We start from the raw sequence: 19,272 nt of genomic DNA, 5'->3' as shown, positions 1-19,272 counted from the left end.
CTATTATATTATGGGTGGATTTGCTATGTGGTTTATACGATCAAAGATGCTAAGTCTTTCAAACTCAGCTTGGTACTCTAATGTGGTTGTCCTCTGAACCATCTTGCTTAATGTGGCAGCAAAATCTTCATATGCCGCTGTCCCAAATCTGCGTGTAATCCTCCTACAAAAGTCAACCCAACCGGTAAATCCTCCACCACGAATAACCGATCTATACCAATGTAATGTCGTTCCTTAAAGGTGAAAACTTGCCATCTGGACCTTTGCATCATCCGTTGTACCTTGACAATTAAAATATTGTTCAACTTGAAATACCCAATCCGTTGGATCATCGCCTTAGAATTTTGGAAAGTCCAAGCATGCGGTTCTACTCCGAATCGCATTGTCAGGTTTGCAAAAGATCCTTGGTTCAGGTCTAAACCTTTGTGCATGTTGATCACCTTCTCTATATCCTCTAACACGTCCATCACCATCTCTGAAGGGATCAACCTCATCCTCAAAGTGTCAATCCTCCTCATCGACGAAGTGCATCGGTGTCGCACGCCTCTCGAGTTCCACCACCACCGGTCTTGGATTTTGTATCGGAGGTGGGGGATGATGTGCAGGCATAGGTAAGAGGGGATCATTGATACTAACATATCGCACATGGACCTGTGGGGTATCAGATCGATATGGTTTCACCGCTGGCCCTTCTTGAGGTACCAATCTTCGACGAGAAGATGACAAAGTCGATTGGTTCATGACATATTCTTTTAGATCATCGTGATCCTTTTGTATTGCATCAACTCTATGCAGCAATGTTTGGAATATGCCCCTAAGTTCATCCGCCAAGCCCATGTTCACACCCATGGACGTTGGTTGACTCGGTCCTACCGTGGTCGCTCCAAAGGAATCAACCTCATGGTTAGGGTTATCGTGAATTGAGTCTTCCCTTGTCAGTGTGCTCTACATTGATCTTCTTGTTGATGTCATCTTCCTTATTTCAACCATTAATAGAGGTCTAAGGTTAACCTGGCTCTAATACCAAATGATAGGATCTACGGTACCAAAAGATACGCTCTGATACCAAATTGATGGGTTATTATACCAAAAGATAGGCTACGGAATGATTCCTTTAAGATCTGAATTTATTATAGGAATCAATCCGTGCAACCATGGGAAAATATTTATCAAATATTTTTTTTATAGTTAGAAAATTACGAAACCACTGGATTAGATCCATAACTCCCTAATCTACAATTTTTGTATTTACGCCCTTAGCTGATTCAAACTGCAGCAAGGACAAAAATATGAAATACGCGGATGATGGTGGTGGTGACGAGTGGAGTGGATGTTAGGGTTATGGAGGATTACGGAGATAAAGGTGGAGGGTGGATGTGGTTAAGGGATATAGAAAAAGGGGAAGGAGTGGTTGAGATCCCAAAGAAGATGGGGGAATCGACAGTCGAGGGAGATTAAAAGTTAGAAGAAACCTTGCCAACAGTAGAGGTGGAAGGATGGTGAAGAGGGAGGAGGGAGATTAGGGTAGATAGATGATAGATAGGCAAGAAATCAATATTCCAATAGAATTCTGAATTTGGTTGCCATCCACATATTTATAGATGCTAGCCAACAAGTCCTAATAACAATAAGTAACCCTAATTCTAGAGGATTCCGGCCGATCGTGTTCGAACGCACAAAAGGTGTTCTCTATATGTGCGAACGTGATGCAGCGTTCGAACGTGCCCGACCGCGTTCGAACGCGCATTACGCGTTCTCTATATTTGCGAACTTGATGCAAGCGTTCGCAAGGGCATTCGAACGCGACCCTTCCTGCATTCGAACGCGACCTACATAAATTTTATTTTAATAAAAATAAATAACTAATACAATAAATAAAGATACTAACTAAATGTATCATATTAGCTTCTTCAGCTTTCTTCCAAAAATTTTGTTCAATGTGACGGTACTTCTTGCAAAAATGACATTGGATATTAGCATAGTGATTATCTTGGCTATTGCCTCTGTTATCAATTGAGGATGATCTTCCTCCACCTCTTTCCCTTCCTCTAGTTTCATCTCTTCTATGACAAGTGCCTTTTTCACGGCCTCTTCCTACACAACTTGAATCTGACTTATTTGTAGATTCCTTAGCTTTGTCATTTCATACATTTACATTCAAAACAAATGCTTGCTCAATGCCTTTTTCAGATGGCTTATTCAGTCGCCATTCATTTGCTTGCAAAGATCTCATTAGTTCATTTACAGAATATGAGGATAAATCTTTATAGCTACCACTACATGGACAAATTTGGAAAGCCACATTGCAAAACTTTCCAACAACTTTTTGATCTAATAAACTTTCTCAAAATGATCTAATTTGATTCACAATACTTATAGCTCTAGATAGAATTTCTTATATGGATTTTGAATCATTCATACTAAGATTCTCAAAATCACGACAAAGTGTTTGAAGTTCCATAGAAATTACCTTATTAGATCTATAGTACTCCTTCCTAAGATTGTCCCAAGATTCTTTTGCTATTGTTGCTGCAGCAATTCATGGGAAGATGATCTCGTTGGCTGCTTTTTCGTAGAGCTACAACTGCTTTTGCATCTTTCTCATAATTTTTCTTGTGATCAACCTTTTGTGCAACCGTCAATCTTGCCTCTCCATGTGTAGTTTCTTGTACTTTACGAAGCTCCCAATCTTTCCACTATAGACTTGCAGTAGACTTTACACAACAGACAGTAAATTACAGAGCAAATAGGAGTAGAAAAAACTCAACCAAAATTTCCTACATGCTTGAAAAAAGTAGTACAAGTGCAACCAATAGTTAGCAAAAGGAATTGGCTACATATTGAAATGGGAAATGAAGAATAATACAGAATATATATACGAGATAGAGAGACTGGCTCACTTGTATTCCTATACTTTTAATTACTTCTCCAGCCATATATATACAAGTTTAGCATATGTTTATGAATTAAATGTGTTCTTACCTGAATAATTATTCTTTTGTCGTTCTCGTTGTGAAAGAAAGGTAGCAGTTTTAACCTTGGTTTTGATATTCCAATGAAGTTTCTGTACTGAAAATAGAGAGGATTTACTAAGTAGCAAGCAACAGGTGTATGATAATCTGATTGAATCCTCAAAGATTTTTTTTTGCGCAATTTTAATTCGATATCTATGCTGTAAATGTGCTGATCAGTGCCTTGCTTAGTCATTTATTTATAATAAAATGGTAAATTAATATTTTTGTATATTGACCATGCTTTTCAATTACATATCTTTTGGTACTTTTCAATATTATTTCTCTAGAGAAAGAAAGATTTATATTGTATAGTGATATTTTAAAGGTAATTTTGGGATCAGGATTGACATAAATGAAATAGAATTTCGAGTTCATTGAAATATATAAGAAATACTACTGTTCTAAATCATTCATTTAGAAGCCTAAATGATGTAATTTGGCTGAATTAACCATTTTGTCTCCTCACAAATTAATTTTACCTTACTCGTGATGAGTTTTGATTAGAATTAAATCTTTCCTTAGAATACTAAACCTTGTTCAATTCTATATATGTTTGTCCAATTTTTGCTTTCCTATTCAAACTCCAATTTCTCTCATTTTGGAATATAGATATCTCTTGAATATACTTTGTGAATAAGATTTCCAACTTGAACAAATTTCCACATAGGAACATATATAATGTTGCAATATATTTGACATTAATAACTGCACTATATTTACAATGGTGATAATCTAACCTCCAACTAAAGATCTAGAGAAAAGAAAGAAAATGTTTTCTCTTGACAAAAACGCTGTAACCCAGTTTCATTGATTAACTTGCAATCCATTGATCTATTCTCTTCTCTCTCAGATTTGAACAAAAGCTTTACACTCATATAGATGAGTTACTTGGTGTAGACTGGGAGTCATGGTCGAATTAGTACCCGTTTGCATGGCACATCACCATGCACAGCTTCTACAACGTCTGAGAATTTGGTTAAATCTTTGAATGTTGTTCTGCGTCGCCTCCTCGTCCGTTTCCTCATGGAGCTGCACACCCGAATAATTAATACAAAAAATAAATATTAGGGAAAATATATAGAGGAAAATGACTTTTAGTGAACATAAATTACAATGCAAATATATGTACGCATACATTTTCTCTGAACATCTTCAGAAATCTTCGCTGCACATTTAGAAGAAGACAAGTTCAGAACTTAATAGCACTGGAGAATAGTAAATAGAATGGTGTTTTGCTCGCTTTAGACTTATTCTTAGTTGAGTTATATCAATAGGATAAAAGCACAGTGATTGATAGATACATAATAACAAGGATATGCTCAGAATGATTTAATTATGAAAGTAATCTTTCGAATTTTCTTATTTTTTCTTCTTACCTCACTCCGTCGAAGACAAGCATTTTCTTCTTTGAGACGGTCTCGTTCGCCCTCCAGGTCTAATATGTATGCCTGAATATATGAAATTTAGAAAGCCTACCATTGTGAGAGAAAAAAAAACTAAGAGGAGCTTCTCGTCGATCCCTTTGCATTTTCTTTAAAACTCTCTAATTGTTTTAGTAGGCGATACTTGAAAGTAACAAAAGTAAATAAATTGAACAATAGAGGCTTCACTTGAGTGAAGCAAAAGGTGAAAAGTATGAGAAATTTATAGGTGAGAAATCAAACAAAGATTAATGACCAATATATTTAATGACCACTACATTTAATTTCCTCAACATTTAATGACCATTACATTTAATTACCACTGCATTTAACTACATTTAACCACTACAAGATATGCATACGAAGCTGGATCAATTTCCTGCATCCTATTCTTATTTAATGGAACTCATTGAAGTAGAATAGTTCCTACAACTTGAATGCATAATATGAGATTTATGTTTCACAATCCCAAGGTGCAAATTAAAAGTTCAAGTACTAAAAGATTAGCAAAAATATAACTCAAAAATTGTCATAATTTTTTTTTATTTCAAGCAAAGGAACACGAGTTGTTTGCGAACAACGAGCTAGAGGTGCGAGACTCGTACCTGTTTCCTAGCCCGAGACCTAGCTGCCGACTCTCTATTCTTGAGCTTTCTTATTTGTCGTCGCTCGGCTGCCACGTCAGCTGCTTCGTTAGCTTCTCTTTTCCCAGTAATGCTTCTCCTTCCTATAATCCTCTCCTCTTCCACCTCATGGCCCAATTCTAATTCTTGAGCACCACTAACTTGTGATGGTTGGATGCAAGGTGTAATGGATGGATTAATGCAAAATACCCCTGCGTTTACAAGGAAATCCTCCAGCGTCGTCTCGGGATTTCCCTCCTCTTGGTTTAAAAACGGCGGCAAGAGAAGGTTGCCTTGGAGATTATTGTGTTGGGGCGGATCAGCAACAAACTGGGCCTCTTCTAATGCCCATAGGTTCATGGGGAGCTCTTCCTTCGTAGAGGATTCAAAGGCAATATCATTGAGTGAAACCTTATGGACCTCATTAGGCTGCTCCTTTGTTTCACTCTTAACTTGTCTCTCTTGCTTGTTTTGTACTTGTGTTACCATTTCATTTCCTTCTGAGCCCATTCTGGTGTGAGGAGAAAAAAACGAAAAAAAAAAAAGAAAAACAAAGAAAGAGACATAGAACTAGTTAATTTCAAGTTTTCAAAGGCAGTACAAAATTCCATACTGGGAAATAGAATCTATCTACTAGATACTATTACCTTGTTTGCTAGAAAGTACTAATTAAAGAACCTCTAACACTCTAACAATTCGAGTATGAGAAGATCTGCTTCTTGCTCTATTCCTTGCAACAAAGAAGAGAGATGATATAGAGGGAGAGGAGAGAGAAGGAGAAAGAGAGACAGGTTAACTTGAGTTACTACACTCCTGCATTTCCTGCCATATATATATAGAGAGAGAGAGATAGAAGTTTGTTAGCATATATTTACTAATTAAATTTTGTTCTTATGCGAATAATTAATTTTTTTTGTCATGTTCGTTGCGAAAAAGGGGCCAACAGTTTCGACTTGGTTTTCGATGTTTGTAGTGAAGTTTTTGAACTGAAAGGATAGGAGATGCTCTATATAGCAACAAGTGTATGGCAATCAGATTGAATCCTCGAAGATTTTCCGCTCACTTTTAATTTGATATCTCCGCCATAAATGTGGTTATCAGCGTTTTGCTTACACATTATGGTGGCGTTTGGTTTGTACAGAAGTACAGAAGGGTTACTTATTCATAAATTAGGTTTTTTTTCTTAATATATTTTGCAACCAAATATTCACTTATGTATATTTTAATCAAACCTTGTATAAGCTAAACCAAAGTTATGCACAAATGTTTATCACAAAGTTATGCACCTTGTATATATATTTTGCAACTAAACATTCACTTATAAACATTTTAGTCAAACCTTGTATAAGCTAAACTAAAGTTATGCACAAAATCTTATCACAGGTCGCAAAATGTAATAAAATGATGAACATCCTCTAAGCAAGATTTTCATTATAGTTAATATACTTAGTTTATATAGTAACCAAATATAAATTCTTACATAAACTTATTCAATATAATTATTATATTTTATAACCAAATAACAAAATATGAATAAAATTATATATGTATCTAATTTACATTTAAAAGTTGCGTACAAAGCTATCCTTAAAAACCCTTATGTAGGAACCAAACGAGGACTAGTTTATTATAAGGTAGTAATCAATTTTAAACCCTATTACGAACCAATTCTGGATCAATTCAGACGTAAGAAAATTATGAAAATTTAGGTGTTGGTCGCTTCATGAGTTATGGTTTTAATGGCTCTAGTTTTACTTAAATTAGAGGTTGTAATAAAAAGATATAAATAAAATAATGGAGCAAGGTTAGAATAGGATAAAACGATATCTGACGTTGTGGTGGTCGTTGGAGGGTGGCGGATAACCAAAGGTGGTAGTGGACAGTCGTAATATAGGGTGGCTCGTGGAGGTGATAGTGGCTATGAGTTGGAGATAGAATTAGGGTTTCTAACTTAAATCTACTCCTAGAAAAATAAATGATTATCATTAATTTACTTCTACTCTTAGATTATCTTATTCTTACTCTTAAGATAGTATAGGCTAAAATATAATTCTTAATTCTTTATTGGATGCTTGGATGAATAAATAAAGAAGCCCAGCTCTTCTATATATAGAGGTCGGATACAATGAGTCCTACTCGGACTTAGCTCTAAACACTTATACGACTCGAGCTAGAATTTGCCCATGACTTAATTGAATTTACCTTAGTGGCTTACGTGACTTAATTGAACTTGCCTTAGCGGCTTATATGACTAAGCTAGACTTGCATTAAGGGCTTACATAAGAGATAAACATAAATCAATTAAAAGATAAATAGACTCGATTCATCGAGCCCAATGTGCTCATGATGCGATCCAGTTTGATCCGGTTCGCATCAATACACTACGATTCTAACCACTTTGTTCTCAATGTGTCCATGATGGTTTCCATATCTTCCATTATTCTCGAACTACATATCCTTGATCTCCATGTGGGTCTTATTTGTCACATGGAGAAAGGCTCCACGGTGGGTTATGCTCTAGGGCCACTTGTTTGAGCCATAGTCTACCCTAATTGTAGGTGGCTTGGGCCAAATCCTAACCACTAGTGGATTGAGCTAGGTTCTTAGTGCATGCGGTTTAGGCCCGACTCGGGTGCAAGTGGTTCAAAAAAGGTGTCGGTAGTTGTGGCTTGGACCAAAAGTGTCTCGATCATCATCGGTGAAAAACTAGGGTTTCGACCTTTATTTTCCACTACGGCTAGGGAAGATGACGATGGGGTCATCGCTAGGGGCTGCTTTAGCATTGTGTTAGTGGTGGAAATGGTTTGTAGAGATGGCAGGATCCCTCATAGTTTGTGCTTTGGTTGCGATTTGGGCCAGCACTTCGCCTCCCTCATAGTTTGGACTTTCATGTTGCAGGGTGGTTGGTTCCACTATAGTCGATGGCGCTAGCAATATAAGGGAGTGGTGTCAAACTAAGATAGCTACCATCAAGATTTGGAGAGCTTTTTTGATCCTCGCAGAGCTCTCCTTCGATGTCTACTAATGCCTTCGCCCATGTGGGTGATTCCTCATCGGTGGTTGCTGGTATGGAGATAAATTCTCTATCCTCCATTATTGCTCCCTCGGATTAGCTTTGGATCACGTATTCACATCGTCCGAGTATGTTGGCTTTGGTACCAATGTTACGAATTAGATCTGAACCGATTCAGACATAAGAAATTATAAAAATATAGATGGTGGTAGCTTTGTGAGTAATGTTTTACCTAAATCAAAGGTCGAGATGAAAAGATATAAATAAAAGAGTGAAGTAAGGTTAGAATAGGATAGAACGGTATCCACATTATGGCATTCATTGAAGGGTGGCAGACGGCTAAGAGTGATGGTGGACGACCGTAAGGTAGGGTGGCTCGTTGAGGTAATAGTGGCTATAGGTTAGAGGTAGAATTATGATTTCTAACTTAGATATACTCCTAAGAAAATAAACGACTATGATTAATTTACTTATGCTTTTAGATTATCTTACTCTTACTCCTAAGATAGTCTAAGGCTAAATCACAATTCTTAATTCTTTATTAAATGGTTGGATGAATAAACAAAGAACTATATATAAATGTTGCGTATAATGAGTCATACTTAGACTTAGCCCTAAAAACTTATATAACTTGAACTAGAATTTGTCTTAGAGGCTTACATGACTTAATTAAACTTCTTTTAGTAGCTTACTTGACTTAATCGAACTTATCTTAGTGGCTTACGTGACTTAATTAAACTTGCCTTAGTGACTTGTATAACTTATCAAAATTTTATTTTGCTTGTGGCCAGATTGGACATAGAGTCTCGAATTGTCCAGATTAGAGGAAAGTGCCTAGTGCTAGAATGCTAGGGCAAGGGGAGGTTTCCCTTGCCTCGATGGGTTCTACTAACATGGTGGATTCTAGTGTGCAGGTGGAAAGCGAGGCTACATGTAATAACTCAAGGTAAAAAAAAAATTCTGCACTACATGGCACGACAGCTCGTGCCATGCAGTGGCAGCGGAGATGGGCGCCACGCGCCCCAAGCACCGGCCCGGCCAACCTGGCCGAGCCAGCTGGCGTGGTGGGCCCCTGCCGCCGCCGCCGCAGCCCCTTCTCCCCACCGCTTCTCTCTCTCTCTCTCTCTCTCTCTCTCTCTCTCTCTCTCTCTCTCTCTTTCTCTCTCTCTCGGATTCATTCTCATCTTCCTCTCTTTCTCTCTCTCTCTCTCAAACACCCCTTCTCTCTCTCTACTCGCTGCCGCCGCCACCTCCACTAGCACCGATGAGCTTCCCTCCTTCTCTTTCTCTCTTTCTCTCTTTATCTCTCTCTCTCTCTTTCTACCACTCTATCTCTCTCTCTCTCTTTGTCGGCTTTCTCTCGGACCGCCGGAGGATTGAGCCGTCGGCGAGAGGCCGGCCGCTGAGTGGCCACCAGCGGTCGCACCCCTCCCCTATGGCCCAACCTTCTTCTTCTTTCTTCTTCTTTCTTCTTCTTCTTCTTCTTCTTCTTCTTCTCTTTCTTCTTCCTCTCCTCCTCCTCCTTCTTCCCTTCTCTCCTCTGGCTGCACCCTGCAAGGGGTGCTGGGCTTAGCCCAATGCCTTGCTGTGCATGGTGCTGGGCTGAGCCCAGCACTATATATAATTATATATAATTATATATATATATATATATATATATATATATATATGCACAATTAGTTTAGCTTAGTTAATTTAATGTATTTAGGTTATACAAATTCAATATAATTATATCATAGTTAGTATATAGTTCTAATTATATCATGTTTAGCAAAATACCTGCAATATAAATTACTATTTTAATCCTAAGTAGGTAATAGTAATTATTAGGGTTATGTACGTATATTCTTACGTAATTAATTGCAGTAACTTAATTCTTATTTTCTTAATTATCAAAGAGAATAATTGACAGATAAAATATATTTTAAATACACTATTAAATAATAGAATTATGATTAATAAATAACAAAAACAAATATAGAAATGAAGAGTATATAATTACAACAAGAAACTATGCTTTTGTCGGGTTAATTTTAATTAATAGAAAGACTGACATATTTGTTATAAATAATTTCAGATCCCGAGCCCCCCTATTCAAGATCTCGTGGACTTAGCTATCGAGGCGTGATCATTATCGTAGTAGTGTGAACGAGTGGTGGTTTGGTATTTGCAGTTGTGTGAGTAGTCTTATCCCCTAGACACCTTTCTCAAATTAGGTTATAGTATATATGATGTATATGCATGTCTTAGCCTCCAATATGATTATATGATTTTATTTAGAGATGATTACAATCGAGCATATTTTATCATGCATTTGATTATGCTGATCTGTGATATGAGTACATTAGTGATATATATAGAGATGATTAGAGATGATTCTACTGTTATAATTATATACCGAGTTGATCTGTAGCATGAGTATGCATGTAATATATTAGTATGAGTATGCATGTGTTGACGATACAGTCAGAGACTATATTGCATCATTTTTTCTTGATTCCTATTCCACCTAAATTTCTGTTATGCATTGACTTGCTATCGTACTTGATAGATATACATATGATCTGTCATTTAGAAGGAAAGCATGAAATGTGATTGATAGGATAGTTGATAGAAAGCGTGAGGATACCCGAGTGGGCGCGAGGGTTAGGACGCGCTTGGTGGATGATTGATCGCTCGACATAGTCGCGATCCTATTGGCCTTATGTCTGAGGTCGTTAGTCTATGTACGTAGCAGACATTCAGACACATGCCGTTCGCTAAGGCATATGTGGCGAGTTATCCTCACGAGGTTTCTATCAACTATGTGGGTGCTCGGTCTGGATGGATATTGATACCCTTAGCGGATGGCAGGGTATGATTATATTTGAGATACTCCTTACGGATGGCAGAGTATGCTCTAAGCCTTCAGGCATGATGTTGAGACCAGGTATCAGGTATTGACTGTGTATAGTGGTCTAGTATGATGATATTATATTGAGATGTTGGTGATGATTGTAATGTTGAGAAATGCATATGATTTCATTATTATCTTACATACATGATTATTGAGTGGTCAATATACATCATATATGATCGCATTTGATATCATAGCATTGTCATGGTCAGCATGCATCATGTGTAATATTTGAGAGAGAGTTATGATGATCATATGACATGGTGACCTGTTTATTCATTGTTGAGGATTATGTATTCTTATCAGCTATGACATGTTATCTATATTTCATTTATGTATTATTGAGGACACATTCATTTACTCATTCATGACATGATACTCTTTCTAATTCATATTATCCAGTACTTGATTTACTCTCTATTTGGCATCACTAATTCGGGGTAAGGCCTATTCACTGAGCCTTTAGCTCATGACTCTCTTGTTTTCTCTTTTTCAAAAACCTATGTGAACGAGAGGAGCAGGATACTCCCTTAGAGGTCTTGCCGGTGAGTGAGGAGTAGAGTGTGGTTAGTGTTATAAGCCAGATGAGTTATCTTATTTGATGTAATAGTTGACATCCTCCAAAGTGTATCTGTATCATTGTCTTATATTTTAGCAGGTGACATTGTATTTGTATGATTATGTATATACCACCGTTGTGTATATGTAGTTGTGAAAAGCTCTTGATGATGTGTTGTGGCCTGTGTGAGGCCCATGTAGGGTTACTTGTATGCTGTTGACAGTTAGACTTGAGTTATTCTTAGTTTAAATGTTGTGGATAAAATCATGATGTTACTACAGGTTTATTTGATTGTCAGTATCTAACCGAATGGTCAGGTGTTATGCACGTGCCGTGTGGGCTCGTGCCATGCACATGTTTAGAGTTTGGGTGTCACACTACAAAAGAAGGCAGATATGATCTCCAATTTGGTCCTTGGCTTCGGGTTGAACGATCAAGTGGTTGGAGCAAAATGCACAATTCTTCCAAAGGTGGCCACAGAGGCCTGGGTTGGGGATAGTGGCCCTCGACTCAAGAGGCCTCGGTGGTTCAGATAACAGCTGACCCAGGATGTAGGGCTGAGATGGTTGGGCCAACTCATCCTTGTCAAGCACGAGGCGGCATGTGCTACGGGGTGAGGATGATACACTTAGTTAGGATTTTTTTTCTTATTAGTTGTTTATTTTTATTAAAATAAAATTCATATTGGTCGCATTCGAAAGCAGGTGGGGTCGCATTCGAACACCCTTGCGAGCGCCTGCATCAGTTCGCAAGTAACAGAGAATGCATAATGTGCATTGAACGCGATCGGGCGAGTTCAAACGTCGTATTCGAACGCCTGCATCGTGTTCACACATATAGAGAACGTTTTTTGTGCGTTCGAATGCAATCGTGCGCGTTCGAACAGGATCGACGGGAATCCTCTAGAATTAGTATTACTTATTGTTATTAGGACTTGTTGGTTAGTATCTATAAGTATGTGGATAGCAGCCAAATTCATTATAGAATTGGATTATTGATTTCTTGCCTCCTATCTTCTCTCTAGACTCTCTCCCTCCTCCCTCTTCACCAACCTTCCACCTCTACTGTTGGCAAGGTTTCTCCTAACTTTTAATCTCCCTCGTTTGTCGTGTCACCCCTCTTCTTTGGGACCTCAACCACTTCGTTCCCTTCATCTACATCCCTTAATTACATCCACCATCCACCTTCACCTCCATACCCATCCATAACCCTAATATCCACTCCACCAGTCACCACCACCATCACCCACGTTCTTTCATGTTTTTGTCCTAATTGTAGTTCGAATCTGTGAAGGGCGTAAATACAAAAATTGTAGATCAGGAAGTAATGGATCTAACCCAATTAGTTTCATAATTTTCTAACTATCTTAGAATATTTAACAAATATTTTCTTACGATTGTGTGGACTGATTTCTGTAATAAATCTAGATCTTAAAGAAATCGTTCCATAACCGATCTTTTGGTACCGTAACTCATCAATCTGGTATTAGAGCCAGGCAAACTTCAAACCTCCATTAATGGTTGAAACAAGGAAGATGACATCAACAAGGAGACCTATGGAGAGCACACCGACAAGGGAGGACTCAACCCACGATAACCTAAACCGTGAGGTCGATTCCTTTGGAGCAACCATGGCAGGACCGAGTCAACCAACGTTCATGCGTGTGAATATGAGCTTGACGGATGAACTTAGGGGCATGTTTCAAAAATTGCTTTATAGAGTTGAAATAATTCAAAAGGATCACAATGATTTAAATGAATATGTCATGAACCGATCGGCTTCAGCATCTCCTCAACGACGACTGGTGCCTCAAGAAGGACCAGCGGTGGAACCTCATCGATCTGATACCCCCATAGGTTCAGGTGCAACATGTGAATATCAATGATCCCCTCTTACCCATACCTACACATCATCCCCCACCTTCGATACAAAACTCAACACCGGCGGTGATGGAACCCGAGAGGCGTGCGGCACCGGTACGCTTAATCGATGAGGAGGATTGGCACTTTGAGGATGAGGTTGATCCCTTTGGAGATGGTGATGGACGTGCTCGAGGATTTAGAGAAGGTAATCAACATGCACAAAGGTTTAGACCTGAACCAAGAATCTTTCGCGAACCCAACAATGTTATTTGGGGAGAACCGCATGCTTGGACTTTCTAAAATTTCAAGGCGGTGATCTAATGGATTGGGTGTTTCAAGTTGAACAATATTTTGATTGTCAAGGCACAGCGGAGAATGCAAAGGTCTAGATGGCAAGCTTTCACCTCCAAGGAATGGCATTGCATTGGTATAGATCGTTTATTCATGGTGGTAGATTTACCGAATGGGCTGATTTTTGTAGGAGGATTACATGTAGATTTGGGACAACAGCATATAAAGATTTTGCTACCACATTAAGCAAGATGGTTCAGAGGACGACTGTATTGAAGCACCAAGCTGAATTTGAAAGAGTTAATAGTCGTTGTAAGCCACTTTGGCCCGAACCAACATTGATGAGCACATTCATTTCAAGGCTATGGAAGGAGATACAGGTGGATGTTCGTACTCTTTGTCCTACCACTCTTGAGGAGGCCTTTGAGAAGGCTGTGAGAATGGAGCAAAAGCACAAGCCTATCAAGATGGCAATGAAAGCAAGTTGGGCCAACAAAGATGGGCGGTTTGCGCCTAGAACACCGGTTGGAAATTCTATGGGTTCAAAGATAGTGGCTGCTAATACTAGAGCACGACCACCTTTGAGACCCTCTTCCGATATTAGAGAAGGCACAAGACCCCCGTTCGAACTCTCAAACTTGCCTAGGTGGAGAAGTGAAGAGCGAAGGGCCTTTGTTTTCGATGCGATGAACGTTTCAGCCCGATCATCGGTGTTCCAAATTGATCGGGAGTGTGATGCTCATCCACGGTCTTGAGGAGGACGATAAGATTGTTGGTGATAGAGAGTGTTTAGAGGAGGTTCATGAGGAGGCCGTAGAGGAGGGCGTAGAGGAAAATATCCAAGTTAAAATATTGATGCATGCATATTCGGGTACTTCCATGCGGATGACATTATGGGTGAACGGACTTGTTAGAAAGCATTGTGTGCACATCCTCATGATTCCGGGAGTACACATAACTTTCTGAACGAGAGGTTAGTAAGGAAGTTGGGGTTGGATGCTGAACCGATCACGGGGTTTAACGTTGCTATAGGAGATGGCACGAAGCTTCGGGCAGAGAGCTTGTGTCACCGGCTTAGTATACGAGTGTAAGGACACAACATCATTGTGGACTTATATTTGTTGGCACTGCGAGGAGTGAACATTATCCTTAGCACTCAGTGGTTGTAGAGCCTGGGAACAGTCACTTTTGATTTTCGGAGCATATGGATAAAATTTAAGCAAGGAAACAAAGATGTGTGGCTTAATGACATTCAGTCTCCGCCGATTCTAGCGATGCAGTTGATGGTGGGGCTGCCTTGTGCCAGTGATTTGGCCTATCTTCTTCAATTAGGACCAGTAGGAGATAGGCCTCTAATGAGTCCAAGTATCACAATTGATTTGTCTAATTTATTAGATAAATTTGCTGGACTATTTGAGGAACCAAAGAAGTTACCACCAAGGAGAATGGCAGACCTTCGCATGGAGATTGTGTCCGGGGCTGCACCGGCGAACATGAGGCCGTATCAGTATCCACATGTGCAAAAGAAAGTTATCTCCAAGATGGTAGCCAAGATATTGGATTAAGGCCTCATCCAACCAAGTCATAGCTCTTATGCATCGCCCATGCTATTGATGCGAAAGAAGGATGGGACATGACGTTTTTGTGTCGACTACCGAGCACTAAACGCTATCACCGTTAAGGACTAGTATCCCATTCTGGTCACAGAGGAGCTGCTGGACAAGCTTACAAAGGTGACCATATTCAACAAGCTTGACTTAAGGGCCGAGTATCATCAAATTAGAGTTCACCCGGCGAATGTGCACAAAAGTGCATTTCAGACTCCAAACGGGCACTACGAGTTTTATGTGATGCCCTTTGGTCTCACCAATGCTCCAACTACTTTTCAAGGCCTCATGAATGATTAAGACGTCCAAGTGCCTATGGGGAGTACCACAAGTGGAGTATTTAGGCCAAATCATTATAGCGGAAGGAGCGGCGGCGGATCCTCAAAAGGTGGCGTGCATGATCGCTTGGCTGATCCCTACTTCCACCACAGGATTGTGAGGATTCTTAGGGTTGACCAGATATTATCGCTGTTTTATTGCTAGGTATGGCAAGATCACTACTCCTCTAACTTTTTTGCTAAGGACTCTTTTAGATGGACAAATAAAGCCACTACAGTCTTTGGAAAACTAAAAATAGCAATGACAACGACGCTCGTTGTGGAATGTGATGCGTCGGGAGTTGGCATAGGAGCTGTACTAATACAAGGAGGACATCCCATAGCCTTTCTTAGTAAGGATATATCACAAAAATCTTAGCAATTATTGACCTACGAGAGAGAGATGTTGGCAATTCTGCATGCGGTGACAAAGTGGAGGACTTATTTGATCAGTAGGCAATTCATTATTCGAACCGATCAAAAGAGCCTTTCATACTTTATGGGACAGCGTATTCACACTCCAGCATAGTAGAGATGAGTCACAAAATTACTGGAGTATGATTATGAAGTTCAATATAAGAAAGGAACTGAAAATAGAGCGACGGATGCACTATCGCGCCAACCCGATACCGTTGAGCTTGCGGCCTATTCTTCTCCTATTTTCCTTTTCTTGACGAGCTGAGGTATGCATGTACATCTGACCCAGATGTTTTCAGATTGTTATAGGAGGTGTTGGATGATCCTGAGCACCATCTAGAGTTGGAGAATCGAGGCGGTTTGCTGTTGGACTGTGGGTGCATTCGGGTGCTCACAAATGATGGATGGGGGAAGAAATTATTGGACCACTTCCACTAAACTCTAGAGGCTGGTCATAAAGGTGTCTTGAGGACTTATAGGAGGATACCACAGAGTTGCACGTGGCCAGGACTGAGGCGAGATGTGAGGAGTTATGACCATACTTGCGAAGTCTGTCAAAGGGCTAAGGCAACCATATTGAAATTGACCGGATTACTTCAGCCTCTACTAATACCAGACCGTGTTTGAGAAGATATTTCTATGGATTTTATAGAAGGTCTTCCATTGGTACGTGGTTATTTTGTTATTTTTGTGGTGGTTGACTAGTTGAGCAAGTATGCACACTTTTCTACATTGTCACATTCATTTTCAGTCAAGTTAGTGACTGAAAGTTTTGTATGAGATGTTGCTCGGTTGCATGACATGCCACGCATGATTGTCTCAGATTGTGATCATGTATTTATGAGCGAATTTTGGAGGGAGTTTTTTTATATTATAGGGAACTCGATTGAATTTTAGTTTGACCTACTATCCATAGACGAACGGCCAAACCGAGGTGGTCAATCGAGGCATTTAGCAATACTTACGGTACTTTATTGGAGAGATGCCGAGACGATGGTTGGAGTTCTTACCATGGACGGAGTGGCATGACTCTATTTGAGATGGTGTATGGGTGCACAGCCCCGATATTACGCGCCTATGACCTAGTGGGCGTCGCAGATCAGACGGAGGTGGACATAGCTTTGATGGATAGAGACACTACATTGAGGAGATTGCGTGCCCATCTTAAACTTACTCAAAATCGCATAAAAAAAGTTTATGATCGCAGCTATCGGGAGTAGGAGTTCGACATCGACAGTTGGGTGTTTGTGAGGGTGCAACCATATCGAAAGGTGACCTTGCATCGGATATAAAACCAAAAGTTAGCACATTGCTACTTTGGTCCGTTTTAGGTGTTAGAGCATATCAGTCCAATTGCGTATCATTTGGAGCTACCGGAGGGGTTAAAAGTACATCATGTCTTCCATGTTTCATTACTGAGGGAGCGGATTGGAGATCATGAGGTCGTTGGATTAGTTCTATCAGAGTCATTAGAGGAGACAGAGATCATAGAGCCAGTTCATGTACTTGCTAGGCGCCGACGATGTTATGGTACCGGATTAGAGATGGAGGTTCTAGTTGAGTGGCTTGGCAAGCCATCCGATAAGGCGACATGCGAGTTGGAGACAGATATCTTGGAGCATTTTCCTAACTTTATACCTTGAGGATAAGGTGGGGGAAGCGTGGTGGGCTGATACACCTTGTTAGAGTCTTTTCTTATTGTATTACTTATTTATTTTTATTAAAATAAATTTTTTGTAAGTCACGTTTGAACACAAAATGGGGTGCGTTCGAATGCCTTTGCGAATGCCTGGCATCAGTTCACAAAAATAGAGAATGAGAAATGTGCGTTCAAACACGGTCGGTCACATTGAAACGCCACGTTTGAACGTCGCATTCGAATGCGGTCGGTCGCATTCGAACACCGCATTCAAACATCTGCATCATGTTCGCATCAACAGAGAACATATTTTATGTGTTTGAACGTGATCGGTGAGATTCTATTAGAATTAGGGTTAATAATTGTTATTTTGGCTTATTGGCTAGCCTCTATAAAGGTGTGGATGGCAACCAAAATCATAAAGCTTAATAAATATTGGTTTCTTTCCTCTTCTATCATCTCTCTAGTCTCTTACCCTAATCTCCCTCCTCCCTCTTCACCAACCAGCCACTTCTACTGTTGGCAAGGTCTCTCCTAACTTCTAATCTCCCTCGTTTGTCGAGTCCTCTCTCTTCCTTGGAATCTCGACCACTTCTTCCCCATCGTCTTTATCTCTTAAACTACATTAACCATCCACCCTTATCTCCATTATCTTCCATAACCCTAACATCCACTCCACCCATCGCCACCACTTCATCCCCACTCTATCGTGTTTTTGTTCTAGTTTTAGTTCGAATCTATGAAGGGCATAAATATAAAAAACATAGATCAGGGAGTTTACGGATCGATCCCACTTAGTTTTGTAATTTTCTGAATACGAGATAATATTTGGTGAATATTCTTCCTTGGTTGCGTGACTTTCTTCCTATAATAAATTCAGATCTTGAAAGAATCATTCCGTAGGCCCCTATCAACCACCTGCAACCAAGGGCCATACAATAGTTCCCCTTCGCTTGAACTTGTTTTGTTTATCACTCATTCCCATCAAAATGACTTGCTTCAATAGTTTAGACAAATCAAGATCCACACAAATTCTAGCACAGTTGCTCTTTGCTCTTGAGATTGTAGTATCATCAACCTCATAGACTTAGCCAATCTAGCTCCTATCTCTGCTAGTATATCTAATTTCAAACATTCCAGTGGCAAGTCAATGATTCTCAACCCAAACAAGGATATTGATCTCCTTCGAGGCTTAAAATGTAGCTTTCAAAGTATGAGATATAGAACTGCACACTTTTGGTCCGTGCCCTCCTTGACTAGGGCACTAGCCATGCTGTTCTCTAAGGCTAGTTGGAATAAATAAAACCCACATGCATATCGAACCTAATACCGGCCATATTTTGGCAAGAATACCCCACATCACCTTTATAGGAATTGATCACCCTAAGAACTTGTCTTAGAGGCCAAACTTCCATTCCTCTTAGCTACTTTGCAATAATACATCAGGCTTGACCTCAACACGATCTCCATCTTCAACCACAATCCTGTCCATGATATGCTAAGAGATTGTTCTAGGCCTTCTCGAAGCCAACTTATGCTTGATGTTGGTTGGACTATTCCCCTTCACCACTTAAGCCGGTTTCTAAGTCTAGAACTAGCGAGAGCATAGCCAT

General features: G+C 39.7%; 1 protein-coding gene across 1 annotated transcript; it reads right to left on the bottom strand.

The window, feature by feature from the left end:
• Positions 1-3,725: 3,725 nt before the first annotated feature.
• Positions 3,726-5,844, bottom strand: LOC140796758 (uncharacterized). The gene is made up of 5 exons (XM_073149853.1): positions 5,706-5,844; positions 5,041-5,569; positions 4,391-4,462; positions 4,150-4,179; positions 3,726-4,043 (listed from the first exon to the last, which is right to left on the bottom strand). Exons 2-5 carry the CDS (start codon positions 5,566-5,568, stop codon positions 3,954-3,956), a joined length of 720 nt encoding a protein of 239 aa, XP_073005954.1. The 5' UTR covers position 5,569; positions 5,706-5,844; the 3' UTR covers positions 3,726-3,953.
• Between the last annotated feature and the right edge of the window lie 13,428 nt (positions 5,845-19,272).

This window comes from Typha latifolia, chromosome 10, assembly GCF_019914945.1.
Source record: "Typha latifolia isolate L0001 chromosome 10, TyphaL0001v2, whole genome shotgun sequence".
In the NCBI taxonomy this organism is placed as follows: domain Eukaryota; kingdom Viridiplantae; phylum Streptophyta; class Magnoliopsida; order Poales; family Typhaceae; genus Typha; species Typha latifolia.
The sequence above is the reverse complement of the archived record's forward strand: the minus strand, read 5'-3'. Positions and strand labels throughout refer to the sequence as shown.